Source organism: Macaca mulatta, chromosome 17 (assembly GCF_049350105.2).
Source record: "Macaca mulatta isolate MMU2019108-1 chromosome 17, T2T-MMU8v2.0, whole genome shotgun sequence".
NCBI lineage: Eukaryota > Metazoa > Chordata > Mammalia > Primates > Cercopithecidae > Macaca > Macaca mulatta.
In genome coordinates, this window is record NC_133422.1 from 24,458,956 (window position 1) to 24,477,805 (window position 18,850).

Below are 18,850 nucleotides of genomic sequence, written 5' to 3' on the forward strand. Positions count from 1 at the left end.
ATTAGCATTTAAAATTTTGCACACAGGTCATCATACAAAGAGTATATTATAGTTGTAATGTAGAATAACAAAAGGTTGTGTGTACTTCATACATTCACACAGCAAGACAAGGGAATGTCATTCTTTTTCAATAAGTTTTAAGTCTTCAAGGATTAGCTTTTTTTCTAGAGAATATTAACTCATCTAGAGCTCATCAATCTATCATTCCAATTAAGATGCTGTTATAATTATATATGTGTGAAAATGAAGTTGTCTCCTCCTGTGTTCCCTAATTGCATTTAGTTACCAAGACTGAAAATGTCAACATGATCTTTAATTCATCTTTTTTCCTATGCTGCCCACTTCCAGTCATTTCCTCTTCTCTTGGTTTTAACAATTTAATGACCTGCTGTGTATCTCTTCCTTACATTCTACCACTAGCTGCTTCAAGCTTTCTTTACTTTCTATGTGGGTGTTTGCCTTAGCCTCAGTATAATTGTGTAAATGTTATGGAAATGTCTTCTGCATCTTTTCCTTTGCTTGTCTACAGCACCTCTGCCTTACACAGGTAGTTAAATAAACGGTAGTTACGTTAAATTGAGCTCTAGAAGCTAAATTCAGGAGTACTAGAGAAGGGACTATGGTGAATTTAGTGCCTGCCTCAAAATGCATGTTGAGGGTATTGTTGTCATGCTGAATTGGGGGCCAATCTTTGCCATATCTCTAATTCTTGTAAGAGAAGCTGGAAAATCATATTTTTCTGTGAAATCTTAAAATTTTCTCACCTCATTTTAAGATACTTCCTCAACAAAAAAGAGATTGACATTGCATTTTAATAAATAAAAGACTGAGAAGTTCTACAGTAAACAAATCTGTGGAAAAATCTGGAATCCTTAGTCTGTCGTAAGTGATTCTTTACCATTTGACTCCAGGCTGCCATTCACTAGTGTCAGAAAGAATGTGCTAGATATTTTATTTTTTCATTTGGGCTATTCCCTTAGCCTGGAATTCCCCCATGTTCTTTGTTTGTTTGTTTGTTTTTCGAGATGGAGTCTCGCTGTTGCCCAGGCTGGTGTGCAGTGGCACAATCTCAGCTCACTGCAGCCTCTGCCTCCCAGGTTCAAGCAGCAGTTCTCTCTGCCTCAGCTTCTTGAGTAGCTGGAATTACAGGCACCCGCCATTATGCCCGGCTAATTTTTGTATTTTTAGTAGAGATGGCATTTCGCCATGTTGGCCAGGCTGTTCTTGAACTCCTGACCGCAGATGATCTACCTGCCTCGGCCTCCCAAAGTGCAGAGATTACAGGCGTGAGCCACTAAGCCCGGCCCCCCCGTGTTTTCGACTTCATCCCTTACTCACTTCTTTTCCTGGCTTTCTAGTTTGCATTTCCCTGACAGGTACATTTATGGTATATACCTTTGCCATAAAGTTTTTGTTGTTATGGCAAGATATAACTGTCTTATTTATTTGTTTATGTATTAGACGTGTCTATTTTCATTGAACTGGGACTTCCTTGAGGTCAAGGATCCACACTTAATACTGTACCATATACCTAGCACAGTGCATAGTGGATGTATAGTAGACCCTTCATAATGAGTGATTAACTGAGCTAGTGAATGAAGGCAGGTAGGAACTAAACTGAATGTTATGGAGAAACAGTGGTTTTCTAATTGATCTTCCTATCTCTAGTCACCTTTAGTCTATTCTGTATATATTTTCTAGTGCAAGTTTCCTGTAGGAAATGTTTGTACTTGTTATTCTTTTGGTCAAACAGTATCTACTGATTTCCATTGCCCAAAGAATAAAGTCTGTACTTTGTCTGTGATATTCAAGAGCTTCTATGGTTGAGCCCCACTTCTGCTTTAGAGTTCATCTCCTACCCTTTCTTATTTTGCCTTTCCCTTCTAGCCAAATCTGATCACTCATTTGTGATCAGACCCTTTCGTGACTTTTGTTCAACTCTCACTTCTGATACTGTATTTCCCCACTCGAAGTTATTGCAATCTTAGTATGCTTTAAGGCTCAGCTCAGAGTTCCCTCTTTGTTGGACCATTCCTTAATTCTTCAAATGGAAGAAATGGCTTCTTGCTGTATGATCCTGGTGCATTGCGGCTCCCTTAATTGAACATTAAAATTTATCTCACTGTATAGTTTATGGATACACCTTTTATACCTTCTGCTGGCTGGGACAGGGCTAACTCAGTACTTTGCATGTAGGAGGTATTTAATACATGTTTTTGAAAAAATTAAGTTCTAATATAGGATGTGCATTGATTTTGCTTTGTAAAAAAAATTAAAATTTAAAAACATAATTCAAGTACAGTATATAGAAAATAGTGTGGAAAGATACTGTACCAGGAAGTTAACAATGGAATTGTGGCTATTTTAAAACTTATTTTTTGCTTGTCTGTATTAAAAATATTTATATAATGGGCATATATTGTTTTATAATAGAGAAAAATTGCTCATAATTTAAATTATTACATTTAATAACTTGATCTTTAAGATTTTGTTAGGTAAATGAAACCTCTTCAGCTAGATAAAATGAATAGTAAAATTTGATGAAGTACTATGTAGATCTGGTATTATATATGTATTAACATGCTGCTGAATGCCAAAAATGCTCAGAAATAAAGATAAAAATTGTAATAAGGCTGAGTGCAGTGTCCCACACCTGTAATCCCAGCACTTTGGGAGGCTGAGGCAGGTGGATTGTTTGGGACCAGGAGTTCAAGACCAGCCTGGACAACACGGTGAGACCTTGTCTTTACAAAAGAAAAGGCAGAAGTTAGCTGGGTGTGATGGCATGCACCTGTAGACCCAGCTACGTGGGAGGCTGAGGTGGGAGGATCGGTTGAGCCTAGGAGGTCAAGACTGCCGTGAGTCATGATTGGGGCTCTGTGGTTGATAGAGGGAGACCCTGTCTCAAAAACAAAAAGAAAAAAAAAAAAAAAGAAGGAGACCCTGTCTCAAAAACAAAAAAAAAATCTAAAAAAGAAAAAAGAAAGAATTGTAATAAGATCATTATTTGGACAAAATAGAACTAGCAGAGGTTATAATAGAGTTAAGTGACATAAACTCATAATATACAAAATAGTGATGTGTGATTAATGTGAGTTTGTTTTTCTCATAAGATTGTAAATAGGACAGTTGTGGGGAGTCAAGGGTAAATATTGGTTAATCTCTGTAATGTAATATTTTATGTAAATATGAAGTGTTTTTTTTTTTTAAGCTCTTAACTCACATTTGAAAACAACATGACATCTAAATAATTTAAAATATTTCTTTTCCTCTCCTTTAGGAATCAAGGAAGGACTGAGGTAAGATTATTTATATGGAAATTTTAGTTAAAACTTGAGACTATCTTACTTTTCATTAAGAATAGTGAAGAAAGAGTGTTTGAATTTTAGAAAACGCCACATCAAGTGCATGACTGATGGTTAGGAATACATAAAGGTATAAATGCCACCCTTGTGTGAATGAATGGACTCTTTTCTAGTTGTTCATTCTCAGCATTTTTCTTCTTTGACCTACATTTCCCCTCTTTTGGTACCATGAAACTGAGTAAAACTTCTGTAATACTGTACTAATACGTTAGTATTATTTCAGTGCAACAAAGGCATTTGATACGGAGTTTTTGAGGACTTTAGATTCTGACCCATTGAGTACAGTTTGTGATTTACAGTACTTATCACATAGTAGAGAGATATTTAATAAATACTTTATGATCTTCCTACATGCTTGGGAGATGAGTAATTTTGTTTATAAGTCTGTTTAGTGTAAAATGTGATGTTCTTTTGGGGAGATCTGATATCTGATACAAAGCATTTTGAAAGAACACCTAGTATGTCTTTTTATTCTAAACCTTATTATTGAGCTATCCTTGTAACTGTTGAGTTGTATTTGTCAAAACATTCAAAAATAATACCATGTACTCATATAGTTGTCATTAAGACCTACGAAATAAATACATCCTCTGTTTATGGGAGTGTTTAAGCTTTTCGGAGTAAATAGTTCACACCCCCACATCTTAAGTACAATTGCTTTCTTAATATTCTTAAAATATTCGCTTATTCAGCAATATTATTTTCTTCTATAAGCCAGGCACTCTGCTAGATCTTAAGGATATAAAATATAGTAAGACATGATCCCTTGACCTCAGACCTCAGAGATTTTTAGGAAAAAAGAAAAAAGATGATTTTTTTTTTTTTTTTTTTTTTGAGATGGAGTCTCATTCTGTCATGCCTGGCTAATTTTTGTATTTTTAGTAGAGACAGGGTTTTGCCATGTTGGCCAGGCTGGTCTCAATCTCCTGACCTCAAGTGATCCGCCTGCCTCGGCCTCTCAGGGTGCTGGGATTACCAGCACCACTGCGCCCAGCTGGAAAAAAATAATCTTACCCCTGTTTTGGAAAGAGTTCTTCAGCCACAGACTAGAGAAAACATGAAAACTGTCTTTTTTTATGATGGTAGATTAGCCCCATTGTTCTTTTTGTTTTTGTTTTTTATTTTCTTACTAGTTGTAGTAATTTTTATTTTATTTCGGGGGTACATGTGTAGGTTTGTTACATAGGTATGTTGCATGATGCTGAGATTTGGGCTGATATTTATCCTGTCACCCAGATAGTGAACATGGTAACCAATAGGTAGTTTTTTAACTCTTGGTCTCTTCTCTCTTTTTGGAGTCCCTAATGTCTATTGTTCCCATCTTTAGGTCCATGTCTACCCAATGTTTAGCTCCCACTTGTAAGTGAGAACATGTGGTATTTGGCTTTCTGTTTCTGCACTAATTCACATAGGATAATGGCTTCCAGCTGCATCATTGCTGCAAAGGATGTGATTTTGTTATTTTTTTATTAGCCCCATTATTCTGACAAACGGGAATAGATTGTCTTTCTCTCTTTTGATTTTTTTAAGAGACAGGGTTTTGCTGTGTTGCCAAGGTTGGAGTGCAATGGCTTTTCATAGTGAACTACAGCCTGGAACTCCTGGCCCAAGGAATCTTCTTACCTCAGCCTCCCAAGTAGCAGGGATTATAGGTGTGCACCAGTGTGTCCAGTTTACATTCTCTTTTTGTGAGCAAGTATTAAGGAGTTTTTAATAAAGTTAAAGTGTTTAATGAAATGACTGGAAAACACATTTAAAAACAATTTGATTTATAACTAAAATTTTTTTATATGTAGTTTGAATACAAAAGTCTGTTATAATCTCTGGTTAATGTGTCTATTAGGTGTCATTTACTTTGAATGAGGACCTTGCAAATATTCATGATATTGGTGGAAAACCGGCTTCAGTCAGTGCTCCTAGAGAACACCCATTTGTCTTGCAAAGTGTCGGAGGACAGACATTAACAGTGTTTACTGAGAGCTCATCAGGTAAGTGGGAATGGAATTATTTAATGTGATTCCTGTACTTGTTGTATAGATTTTCTGTCTCAACATACACTCCTGTTTGCTTTTTTTTTTTTTTGCGATGGCGTTTCGCTCTCGTTGCCCAGGCTGGAGTGCAGTGGCACAATCTCAGCTCACTGCAACCTCCACCTCCCAGGTTCAAGCGATTCTCCTGCCTCGGCCCCCCGAGTAGCTGGGATTGCAGGCATGCACCACCATGCCCGACTAATTTTGTATTTTTGGTAGAGACGAGGTTTCTCCATGTTGGTCAGGCTGGTCTCAAACTCCTGACCTCAGGTGATCCGCCTGCCTCTGCCTCCCAAAGTGCTGGGATTACAGGCGTGGGCCACCGCACCCGGCCTCCTGTTTGCTTTTTTAAGGTCATTACCAAGACTGTTCCATCTCTCATTTTGTGTACCTCTGTTATTCATACTATGCTACTTCTCTGCTCTGTGTACTTTCTTGTGATTAATGAAATTTTGGCCATTACTTGAGAAGGGTTTAATTATTTGGGATATGAAGATATAGAACAAAGCAGATGGAAGAATGTGGTTCATCAAGCTGCCTTCTCAGATGTTGAAGAAACAGTATTCTGAATTTTGCCAAGATAAGGTCATCGTTGCTTGTTTTAGTAAATTGATATTTAGCAAGTATAAGTTGTACTTTAAAAATACAGCTCGATATTAGGGAATATTTTAGTCTGAATTTTTCATCTTGTATGCTTTGTATACCAAGGGGACCTTTTTATTGCACAGAGATAACTTTTAATTGATATTGGCTTCTAAGAAGTTTCTGTGTAGAGTTTTAAGATTGTGTGTGTTTGCAATGAGATATTTTAACAGTTCAATAAATCAGAAGCAAATGTTTCCATTTGTGAATTAAATACAGAAGGAACTTTCTTGTGGCACACACTCAGCATGAGTATATTTTCCATGTTTTGGGATTTTTATCTTTCACTGAGTTTAGAATACTATTAAAGCAACAGGCCACCTTAGTTTAATGGAGCTAATTTTCTGCTATCTGGTTCAAAAAGCTTATTGATAAAAGAAAACATTTGTGATTTTGTTGTATTTCATCAAACATTGCAAAGGAAGCTATAAGAAATTATAGTATGTTAAGAACACCATTGGTTAAAAAAAGGTACATCCTCATAAATTTTTTTGTGGTGTCTTCAATTACCAATAGCTACATAAAATGATCTAAAAATTATTCTTTTTTTCTTGGGTGTACAGTATAACAAAATGGTAAATTATAATTCTTCAGTTATGTAGTTGAAGGTAGAAGGTTGGTTTCACTGCAGTTTTCTGATGCTCTAATAATTAATAGTGTAGTAGTATGGAAGGCAGAAAAGTAACAGTTTCTTCAATACATCCATTTTATACTGGAGAAGATTCAACCTTTCAACAAATATTTATTGCATGCTGCATAGTTCAGGGCATAGTATAGACCTATCTAAAAATCTGAAATTTGTCTGAAATTAAAAGCGCATTTGAATTCAGTATGTTAAAGAGTTTTAGTTTTGGCGGGGCGCGGTGGCTCGTGCCTGTAATCCCAGCACTTCAGGAGGCCGAAGTGGGCAGATCACCTAAGGCCGGGAGTCCGAGACCAGCTGGGCCAACATGGTGAAACCCTGTCTCTATTAAATAAAAAATTGGCCAGGCGTGGTGGCGGGTGCCTGTAATCCCAGCTACTCAGGAAGCTGAGGCAGGAGAATCGCTTGAACCCAGGAGGTGGAAGTAGAAGTGAGCCGAGATTGCACCACCGTACTCCAACCTGGGTGATGGAGGGAGACTCAATCTCAAAAAAAAAAAAAAAGAGTTAAGGAGTTTTAGTTTCAACAACTCTATTCCTTTTGATTGATGAGATTTAATAAGATCCATTGAACCTGTGAGGTTTTCTCTACTTTTGTGATTGTCCTAGAGTGGAAGAGGCATGGCACCAAGATAGTAAAAAGGAGACATCGCCTTGATAAAAGTTTGAGGTAGGGAAACTTGAACTTTTTTTTGTAGAAAAAAGTACCCTATTACAGATTTTTTACATCTTATTAAGTGACTAATTTTTTGAAAACATGATTTATTTCTGGTGCTTCTACAAAGACAGTGATTTAGAAAGCTAACATTTGTTAGCCTCAAAATTAGTCTTCCATTTTACATTTTAAAAATACTTTAGTGTTGTGCTCTTTTTGAACATTTCGTGTTCACATTTCTGGCTACAGTGTACTCTGAAGGGAACGTGGTTTTATGAGGATTATCTTGGCAGGGATATGGAAAAGAATTAAGATTGTCATCCTTATTCTGGGGCTTGGACGGTATGTTCTTGCTTTGCACAACTGTGATAATACAAATGCAGTTCTAAGTTGCTATTAGTTATAATACACTATAACAATATTTTACTTCTTAACCTCATTATTTCTGTTTCAAGTCATTGTTCCTTGATTCTCTTTGCACCTTTCTGTGCCTTAATTTTCTCATTTATGAAATGAGGATAATTTGTTGACATATAAAAATATGAATACATTTAAACACTTAGAACAATGCTCAGTATATAATGAATGCTCAAATATTAGCTGCTGTTGTTAATATTACACCTTGTTTTTAAACACTTTAGGTTTCAAGTTTAAGGCAAGTGCATGCATTTTAGCTCAATCTGGATGTATATCACTTGATAAAATTCAGCCAGTAGGGATTTTTATATTAAATGTTTCTCAATTGCCTGCATGACCAAGAAAAAAGCTCTAGAATTGTGAGTAGTTTATCTCCTCTGAGGAGTCTTATGTATTTGCTGTTTCTAGTCATTAAAGCAGCGGTTATACAAGTGGGTTCCTTGTATCTCTTGGAAGTCATAAATAGTACAATGGGCTCTGTGACTGCTGCGACGTATTTAAAATGTTAGATGTATGTTGTATTTGTGCATTCTTTTCTATAGGATGGTTCCAGCGCTTTCACTGGCATCTCAGAGGAATCTGTGGCTCAGAAAAGCTACAGAACCACTATCCTAGTTTTAACCTTAGTTGGTCATGAACCTGCCAAAGTATAAGTGACTAAGCCATTTTATAGGGAGTAAGCTGTTGATTTTACATTGAAATATAAATGAGGTAGGCATTATCTGGAATATTTCTACATTTTCTATCAAGCATAGAACCATACTTGCTTTTCTAGGCTCTTCATTTCTTTTTATTAGTGCACAGGTCTATAAAATGTAGAGTTTGTAAGGAAGCTTGAAATCACATTTTAGTTCACTATGTTAGGAGTTTTAGTTTTAATAACTTTATTCCTGTTAATGTGATTTTGCTAGTTTTTGAGAGGCCTCCTTTGAGCCTATTTTCCTAATGATAGAATTTGGCACATTTGGGTCTTCTAGGGAGAGGGAATTAGAGGGGACTAATGATAAGTTATACAGTATTTTCTCTTCAATTAAAATAATCTGCGTGTCATCAACATTTTATGAACTCAATTAATGTATTTCTAATTCAGTGTTCCTGTCTGAAAGAATATATTTTATTTTTATAGGCTATTTTGGGTTACCCCTTCTTCCACTTCTGCTTTCCTCTATGAAAGTCGAAATGATCTATTAATATTTCTCTGTTATTTTCATGGAGCTCTCTTATCCATTACCCTTATCTCTGTGGAAATACCTCATGTGTTTGGCCTTGCATTTCCCCGCCTTGGGTCTTCAGTTTAGTATTTTCATCTACTATTTATTGATAACTATAGATAATTTCTATTTTTTCTGCCTTTGGCATCCTCCTTGGCATTCCTACTTTTATTCAAAGTTAGATTTTCTTGTTTTTTTTTTAGAGGCGGTGTCTCACTCTGTTGCCCAGGCTGAACTTCTGGGCCCAAGTGATCCTCCCACCTCAGCCTCCTGAGTAGCTGGGACTACAGGCGTGCACCACCATGTCTGACTCTTAGATATTATTATTTATAACTACCAATTCTAGACAAAAATGTTCATTCATCTGTTCAATAGATATTTTTGGTGCTAAGCCCTGTGCTAGAATAAGATTAGCCTCCTGTGCACTGAGGCAACTGGTATGTGAATACAAGTGCTCCAATGGAGTTATGCACAAAGAGGAAAAAAAGCATGTGTACTTTGCCTGAGGGAACTGGCTTCAGAAGTAGAGATAATATTTGAGCTGGACCTTGAAGTATATGAATAGGACGAAAGATAGTAAAGATAAATTCATTTTTCTAGCCTTCAAGGATCCAATTCTTCACTTGGCATTCTTTTGCCTGTCATCCTCTGTCATAGCTATCTAAAAAATCATTAAATAAAAATTCTTTAAAGCAAAAAACTTGGTTATGGATGTCATAGTCTAGGTTAGAGATGAAAAAAGTTTGAATTGGTGCAATGGGAGTGGAAAAGATGGATCATATTCCAGGGATAATAGAGGTAATTTTTTTTTTAAATCTTTTTTGCCATCAGATAAGTCGACCAGAATTAGAGGTTATTTTGACAGCTTTTGGTGATGAATCAGCTGTGAGGGAATTGGAAGACTGAGAAGCTTAGAATGGTTTCTAGGCTTTTTTGGCTCTAGGCTTTTTTTGGCTTGAGCATCTGGAGGGATAGTGAAACCATTACTGAGTTAGAAAATATTGAAAGAAATGGGCAGGGTTAGAGCTGATAACGCAGTGACTTTTTTGCTTTCATTTTTCATTGTCTTTGACGCCTTTGTAGGAGTTATTTAATTCAATAAGTTAATATATGTGCCTGCTTTTTTCAGGCCCCCTTTTAGGCTTGGGATACTTTAACCAGCAAAGGCTCAGCCCTTGTGGTGCTTACATTTTACTAAGCGGAGACAACAATAAACATAAGTAAATTATATTGCTGGCTAGAAGTTGATAAATTTTCTGGGAATAAAGTGGGAAGTAGGCTCAGGAGTATCAGATTGAGGTTAGGACCTACAATTTAAAATAGTGCAATCGGGGTGGGACCTCATTGAGAAGGTGAAATTTGAACATCTTGAAGGAGGCGAAAGGGGTAGCTATGTGGAGTGAGTTAGCCAGCTAGGAGTTTTTAAGGCAGACAGAGAACAGTAATGACTAATGCTCCAAGTTGGGAACAAGCCTGGTATGTTCATGGAGTGGCCAAGAGGTCAGTATGGATAAAGTAGATGAGCAAGGGGGAAGAGTAGTGGGCTGTTAGGCTAGAGAAGAAGGGTGGGTGTTGGCATTGGCAGATCATGAAAAGATTTGTAAACTATAAGAAGTATTTTGGATTTTACTTTTAGTGAAGTGGGAAGTCACTGGAGAGTTTTAAGCAGCATAGTGATATAATTTGATTTACATCTTAAAAACTTTTTCTGGGCCGGGCGCGGTGGCTCAAGCCTGTAATCCCAGCACTTTGGGAGGCCGAGACGGGCGGATCACGAGGTCAGGAGATCGAGACCATCCTGGCTAACATGGTGAAACCCCGTCTCTACTAAAAAATACAAAAAAAACTAGCCGGGCGAGGTGGCGGGCGCTTAGTCCCAGCTACTCGGGAGGCTGAGGCAGGAGAATGGCGTAAACCCGGGAGGCGGAGCTTGCAGTGAGCTGAGATCCGGCCACTGCACTCCAGCTTGGGAGACAGAGCGAGACTCCGCCTCAAAAAAAAAAAAAAAAAAAAAAAAACTTTCTCTGACTGGTAGGTTGAGAAGAGACCATGGAGTGGGGGCAGGGCTGGAACCAGGAGGCTGTTATAGTCATCCAGGGGAGACATGACAGAAGCTTGGTTTAGAGTGGTAGCAGTGACAGAGGTCTACTCACTCACCTGATATCCAGCTTTATATCTTTAGTTGTCTTAACAGACAGTCCACTTGGATATCCTTTTTTGGTGGGGGGAGATGGATCTCATCCTGTCACCCAGGCTGGAGTGCAGTGGCGCAATCTCAGCTCTCTAAAACCTCTGCCTCCTGGGCTCAGGCAGTCCTCCTACCTCAGCCGCCCGAGTAGCTGGAACTACAGGTGCATGCAACCATGCCTGGCTAGTTTTTTATTTTTTTATTTTTTTATTTTTTTGTAGAGACAGGGTTTCGGTGCCCAGGCTAGTCTCGAACTCCTGAGTGCAAAGCTGTCCACCTGCCTCGGCCTCCCAAAGTGCTGGCATTATAGGCAGGAGCCACTGTGCCCAGCCTGCTAATTGGATTTATTACCTGAAACCAGGAGATAGAAAATCAAGTTCATTTATCCATTTCCTTATTCTCCATATATCCATGTTTCTGCCAGTAATACATTATTCTTCTATTATCTTGGCCATAGTAATTCTTAGCTTCCTCTTATTCTCGCATTTGGTCGTTTGGTCGTTTCTGTAGTAGGAATCACATATACACATTTCTGGATACCACTTGATATGGTTTGGCTCTGTCCCCACCCAAATCTCATCTTGAATTTTAGCTCCCATAGTTCCCGCATGTTGTGAGAGGGACCTGGTGGGAGATAATTGAATCATGGAGGCAGCTTCCCCCATACTGTTCTTGTGGTAGTGAATGAGTCTCATGAGAGCTGTTGGGTTGATAAGGGGTTTCCCCTTTCACTTGGCTCTCATTCTGTCTTGTCTACCACCATGTAAGACATGCCTTTTGCCTTCTGCCACGATCATGAGGCCTCCCCAGCCATGTGGAACTGAGTCTGTTAAACCTCTTTTTCTTTATAAATTACCCAGTCTTGGGTATGTCATTATCAGCAGTATGAAAACAGACTAATACACCACTGAATCAAAGCAACCCTCTGAAAACTCCACCCATCATCCCCAGCCCTTTTCCAGCCCCATCTGTGGAAATCTCTTACCTTTACCATACCTTCCTGCACAGTGGCCTGTGCTTTTCCCTTTCTTTTTCCTCTGTCAGGGATTTGTCCTTTATAGTCATAATCAGCCTTCCCTTACTGATCCAGCCTTTGTTGATTTTTCCTTCATTTAGACTTGTATGGCAGTAGGTTAACTTGTTTTGTCCCAAGGACCGTTTCTCATGCTTATCTTCATGGTGCCTGGTATAGCATTGAGCACATCTGTGGCTTGGGATTGAGCACAGAGTGATAGGTTCATTAAAGCAAACATGTTGAAATCATTTATTTCCTCCTAAGAATTAGTACTCTAATGGTACTTTTTAGAATGGTTCTCAAGTGAGATAGCTTGTTGTAGTTACTCACGGGATGGCTAGTCTGCCTTCAGATATTCTTGATTCAAAGTGTTTTTCTTAAGACACTTGAGGTTCAGAGTCGAATATTAAATCCCTTTGTTCCTCACTTTAGTTTTTGCTCATTGTATTTTGGCACAGATGATTTTTTAAACTTTCTCTTGGCTAATCAGATTAGCTCAGTACCATATTCTGTGACACTTGGTTAGCCACTCTGCATATTGTCATGAGACATATTCCCCAGATAAAGTAGCAGCCGAGTTCACTGATGGTAGGTATTTACTTTCAAGCTTGAATTTGGTAACATGTACCAATTACACATATGACTAAGAACATACTAGTTTGTATTTGAGAAGAATGTATAGAAATGGTAATGCTCTTTGAAGATGCTGAATTACCAGTCCTTTTGAAAACTTAACTGAAACTGTACAATTTATAATCTGTCCTGTATAGTACTGTCCTGCAAGTATAGTAAATGAAAAATAAAGGTAAGTGTTTTCTTTCTTTCTTTTTTTTTTTTTGAGACTGAGTCTCAGTGTGTTGCCAAGGCTGAAGCGCAGTGGTGCAATCCCAGCTCACTGCAACCTCTGCCTCCCGGGTTCAAGTGATTCTCCTGCCTCAGCCTTCCGAGTAACAGAATACTCCAAGTAGCAGAATACACCTGAGGTCGAGAGTTCAAGATCAGCCTAGCCAACATGGTAAAACTCCGTCTCTCCGTCTCTCTAATACAAAAAATTAGAGACTCCAGACGTGCGCCACCACGCCTGGCTAATTTTTTGTATTTTTAGTAGAGATGGAGTTTTACCATGTTACCTAGGCTGTTGTCAAACTCCTGACTTCAGGTAATCTGCGTGCCTCAACCTCCCAAGTTCTGGGATTACAGGCGTGAGCCACTGTGCCTGGCCATGTTTTCATTTTTAAGTTGGATTGTTGGGTGCTTATAGGAAACATTAATTTGCTGCATTTCCCTTATTTTTTGGGGAATATCATATCAGGTATATGATTTTAAGAGGTTTGAATTAAACCTTCTTTATATGTATGCTTATAAGCATTCGAAGTACTTTTTCATTGAACTTTTTTTCTTGTCACTGGTTTAAGACACGAATTACACTCTTGTTCCCTGAATTGTCACCAGATGCATATGCAGTGGGACTTTCTGAGGCTTTATTTACATTATCTATCATAATTTATTGTTATCACTTTAATGGAGCATTTCTTAAACTTTTCAGTCTCACAGGTCTTTTATACATTATATGCTAACTTTTTTTTTTAATCTGTTTTCCAAGAAAATAGTGGGAAAAGTGCCATTTTGCAGGTATCATTAATGTCTGGCTTAAGACAAGCTGGATTTTCATCTCCACTTCGGTATTCAGTCTATAACCATCTGCTGTTTTGGTTGAAGTATCTGAAGAAAATCTACCTCTTATAAATACATAGTTGGAAAGGGAGGAGTAGCTAGTAGCATTTTCAGATAGTTGTAGATATTCTTCTTTTGCTATTACACTAAAACTCTGCAAGTGGTAGTTTCTTAAAGGTCACTTGCAGTATAGAATCTGAAACTCTATAGCAAATCTTTTCTACCCTCTTACATTAAATTCACTGGTCTGTCTTGTATTTGGAATGAATCTCTTACCCAGACATGGTTTTGTAGCATCATACATCCATCATCTGGAGACTGTTGGTTCTCTGAATTATGTAGTTCTTTTGAATGCTGACATATGTCATTATAGAATATCAAAAATTGGCATCACTACTGATTTTATCAGAAAAGTCTTTAAGTATAGGAGAGCTGTTAAGTTTATGGTGGTAGGTAGAAGTTCTTTAGACTTTAATTTTCACTTAAAAAGTTGAATTTTATTAATGACAAATCCTGTCAGCTTTTTTTTTTTTTTTTTTTAAAGGATGGGCTTTTTTCATTGATTTTTGAAAAAATATCTTTCAGATACCCAAGTCTGAATGATTATGCTTTGTCTGTCATTCATTCTTTGAAGTAACAATGATCTTCCACAACAAAAGTAGCAGCTCAGTACTCAACTCAAACAGTTGCAACTGTGCTTTTCTTTGAGGCAATCATCTTATGTTAGTGTCCAGCAGAAGCAGTTCCTGTGTATTTGCCCTTTGGTGTCACAGGATGTTAAGGGATGCATACTCAAGGGTTGAAATTTAATAAAAACAGTTTTTACTGTTCATCAAGGACATTCTGAAGTGAAACAGACTTTTTAGAAAATTGCAAGTGCTAGGTGGTGAAGAATACAGTGGTACAGTTTTGGTACCATTTGGCCTCAAAGGTGGGTAGCCTTACCCACTGTTACTTTTGCACTATCGGCAAATATCAACGCAATGAAAAACGTAATTAAATATTTTAAGAAAATATTTTGACCTTGTGGACACCCAAATGATCTTGAGGACCCCTAGGGATTTATAGACCATACTTTGAAGAATGCTAATTTAGTGTGTTGTAGTGTGAAAAGATTGCAAGCTCTTTTTTAAAATACCTGGTGAAGTGTTGATCCCTTCTTATTGGGATGGCCTGCCTAATAGAGACATTCTTCCCCCTAGTGCTTCTTAGGGGAACCTCATCCATAACACTGAATTGCATGCCTGTTTCAGTGTTTATTGTTGGTTTTAAGAACACAGGGGCTGGTCACCGTGGCTCAGGCCTGTAATCCCAGCACTTTGGGAGGCTGAGGTGGGCGGATCACCTGAGGTCAGGAGTTCAAGACCAGCCTGGCCAACATTGTGAAACCCCATGCCTACTAAAAATACAAAAAATTAGCCGGGTGTGGTGGCAGGCGCCTGTAATCCCAGCTATTCGGGAGGCTGAGGCAGGAGAATCACTTGAACCCAGGAGGCAGAGGTTGCAGTGAGCTGAGATCGCGCCATCGCATTCCAGCCTGGGCAACAAGAGCAAAACTCTGTCTCAAAAAGGAAAAAAAAGAAAAAATGAATACAGTACATATTTTTAAACCAGATTTGAACCACTTTTGAACTATTTCTTTCAGGTGTGTATTTATTACACTTCCGTTGGTGGATAACCTGTTTTTGTATTTACTGTCTTATTTAATTCTCACAACTCCATGCGGGAGGGACTTTTAAAAAATCTTCATTTTGCAGATGATATGACAGAAGCTCTAAGAGATTGTGTGACTAGCCACTATTTCCTGATATTTAGAAATATATTGTTAAAACAGTCTCTTTAAGTAGGTAATAGAAATCCTGCTAGGTCTGCCTGGATAGATGCTCTGTGGTGACTCCAGCTTGTCTCTTTCCTCACTGCATTTCACAGGGCAGCCAACTTCAAGTCCCATTCACCTCGGCAGCTAGTGGTTCTTTCTCACTCTCCTGGTAAAGGCCCTACAGAAGGAGTAAGGAAGCTCTGTTTTTTGCTTACTCCTTTGAGTAACAGCCTTGCCACTGAACATTTGGAATCATACCAGCTTCTGACAATCTTATACTTGTGAGGGGGAACAAACAGGAACAAAAATATATGAGTTTAGTGTTTATTTCCTGAACTGCCACCAAGGTTGTGGCTGACTACAGTTTTGTATTTTACTGCCAGCCGCCTGAGCCAGGTCTACTCTCTGAAAAGTTAAACCTAATAGCAGAAAATGTTCCTTTATTTAGTGGCTAGAGACTTCTGAAAACAATGTTTGTACTCTTCATATTCAGGTATTCATACATAAATATGTGGTAGCTTTCATAGTCTGAGGATGGGATGAGGAGGATTAAAAGAAAAAACCGCAATGTAGGATAATATTAAGGTTTGGAATCAAAAACATATTAAAACTTATGGTTTACTCTTCAGTTTTTTAATTATGAAATATTTCAAATGTACAGAAAAGTGTAGTGAATAGTATAACCTATGCCTAACAGCTATATTTCATAAGTGTTGACATTTGCCATATTTCTTTAAAGCTAGAAAACGTTTTAGATTTCTTCCCCCTGCCCAGACCCCCCAACCCTTACCTCACTTGCTAGAGGTAACTATTGTCCTGGAGTTGGCGTGTATTATTGTGACTCATTGTGACTAGTCTGCAATTCTCAAAACGGAATCTGTATAGTTTAACTGGTGGAAAACAACCAAGTTTCTTGGAGATGTGTTAGGCAGTGCGCTCCAAATTTCTAGCAGTTGTGGAAGTCCAGTGTTGAGCTTGAGTCGAGATTTTTTAGTGTAGATTATATCTTGACAAGCTGTTTTTTCTTCTATTTTTATAGTATATTAATTAAAATTTTTTTCTGGAATTTTAACATAAATTAGATGATCAAAAGTAATTATCAGTGAAACTTAAAAATTCAGTCCCATGGTTTCTAGTGAAATACTGAATGATCGGTAGAGTATAAGGATAAAAGATGTTTAAATTGTTTTGGCCTTGCCACCCATGTGTTATTTTGGTAATGTAGTTTCTCTTCTTCATCTGTATTGTAATAATCACACTGACAGTGTTTTTGCTGTTGTTTTTGAGACAAGGTATCACTCTGTTACCCAGGTTGGAGTGCAGTGGCACCATCTTGGCTTACTGTAACCTCTGCCTCCTGGGTTCAAGTGATTCTCGTTCCTCAGCCTCCCAAGTAGCTGTAGCTGGGATTACAGGCATGTGCCACCACGCCTGGCTAATTTTTGTATTTTTAATAGAGGTTTTACCATGTTGTCCAGGCTGGTCTCGAACTCCTGGCCTTAAGTGGTCTGCCTGCCTGGGCCCCCCAAAGTGCTGGCATTACAGAAGTCAGCCACTGCGCCTGGCCACTGACAATGTTTTGAATATGGAATAGTATTTAGAGTATTCTTTCTCAGAAGACTTGATCTCTAATTTATGCAAGGAGTGTTGGCACATTATTTTTTTCTTCAGTTTTATTTATTGCTATGAATGTATTAGTGTGACCTCAACTTTTAGTTCCAGTGTTCATGAATTCCACCTAAATTTTATGGTCTCGAATTTATTGAAGTTTGGATTGTGATTCTACTAAATAAATATCTTTATTTAGGATCTCTGTTTTCTGTGTATCTTTGTTATGATTTTTATGGAGAATGCCAGAAAGCACCATCAAGTTTTTACTTTTATTGTATGTCATATTTGCCTGTTTCTAAAATTTTGTGATAGTCAGCTTTGATCACACCTGTCCATTTCATATTTGATAAAACAATTAGGAAGAACTTAGGAAATTCTTGTCATATCTGGAGAAAATGACAGGCTGTACCAACATATTTCTCTTTCTTCCTTTTGATTTTCTGTAGCTTCCAGTTTATAAAGTTGGTTCTTTGCTTTGATTCATTGTATACTTAAAATCTTAGGAAGAACTTGGTTTCTTTGTATAACTAAACCTAACTTAGTAAAATCAATTAAAATGTAAATTACTTCAGTGTGGGCAATATGGTGATTCCCCGTCTCTACTAAAAATACAAAAAACATTAGCCAGGCATGGTGGCACGCACTTGTAGCCCCAGCTGTTCTGGAGGCTGAGGCAGGAGAATCGCTTGAACCCAGGAGGTGGAGGCTGCAGTGAGCCGAGATAGTGTCACTGCACTCCAGCCTGGGCAACAGAGTGAGACTCGGTCTCAAAAAAAAAAAAAGAAAATAAAAATTACTTAGTTGAGGTATTAAAACTAAGTAATTGAAACAATTTTAATTTTAAAATATTTTAATTAAAAAAATTTCATTTTCTTTGGCTTTTTCAAATAACATTATTGCCACTGTTTTTAAAAACCTCATCCAAGGTTATAGTAGCATGATTTTTTCTCTAGTTCTTTGAGCATAAGGGTACTATTATCAAAATTTAAAATGTAAAAAATGCCATGTAACTGATTTTCTCTCTGCAGTATAGCATTGCATTATAAAAACAGAGACAGGTTATTTGGTTGCCTTTCTATTTTTATCACTTAGAAATGTAGTCTGTTGAGGGTCCGGTGCAGTGGCTCACACCTGTAATCTCAGCACTTTGGGAGGCCAAGGTGGGCAGATCACTTAAGGCCAGGAGTTTGAGACCAGCCTGGCCAACTTGACGAAACCCCATCACTACTAAAAATACAAAAATTAGCCAAGCGTGGTGGTGCGCATCTGTAATCCCAGCTACTTAGTGCACATCTATAATTCCAACCAGGAGTTCAAGACCAGCCCGGCCAACTTGGCAAAACCCCATCCCTACTAAAAATACAAAAATCAGTCCAGTGTGATGGCAGACACCTGTAATCTCAGCTGCTCGGGAGGCTGAGGCACGAGAATCATTTGAACCCGGGAAGCGGAGGTTGCAGCGAGCTGGGATTGTGCTACTGCACTCTAGCCTGGGCAACAGAGTGAGACAGTCTCAAAAAAAAAAAAAAAAGAAAAAAGAGAGAAAGGCAGTCTGTTGATATGGTGATAGTACTAGTATAG

General features: G+C 38.0%; 1 protein-coding gene across 1 annotated transcript in view; it reads left to right on the top strand.

The window, feature by feature from the left end:
• GTF2F2 (general transcription factor IIF subunit 2) overlaps positions 1-18,850 on the top strand; it is a 167,715-nt gene that overhangs the window by 26,900 nt on the left and 121,965 nt on the right. The window contains 2 exon segments of the mRNA NM_001266711.2: positions 3,281-3,299; positions 5,209-5,353. Coding sequence (NP_001253640.1) covers positions 3,281-3,299; positions 5,209-5,353 — 164 coding nt within the window.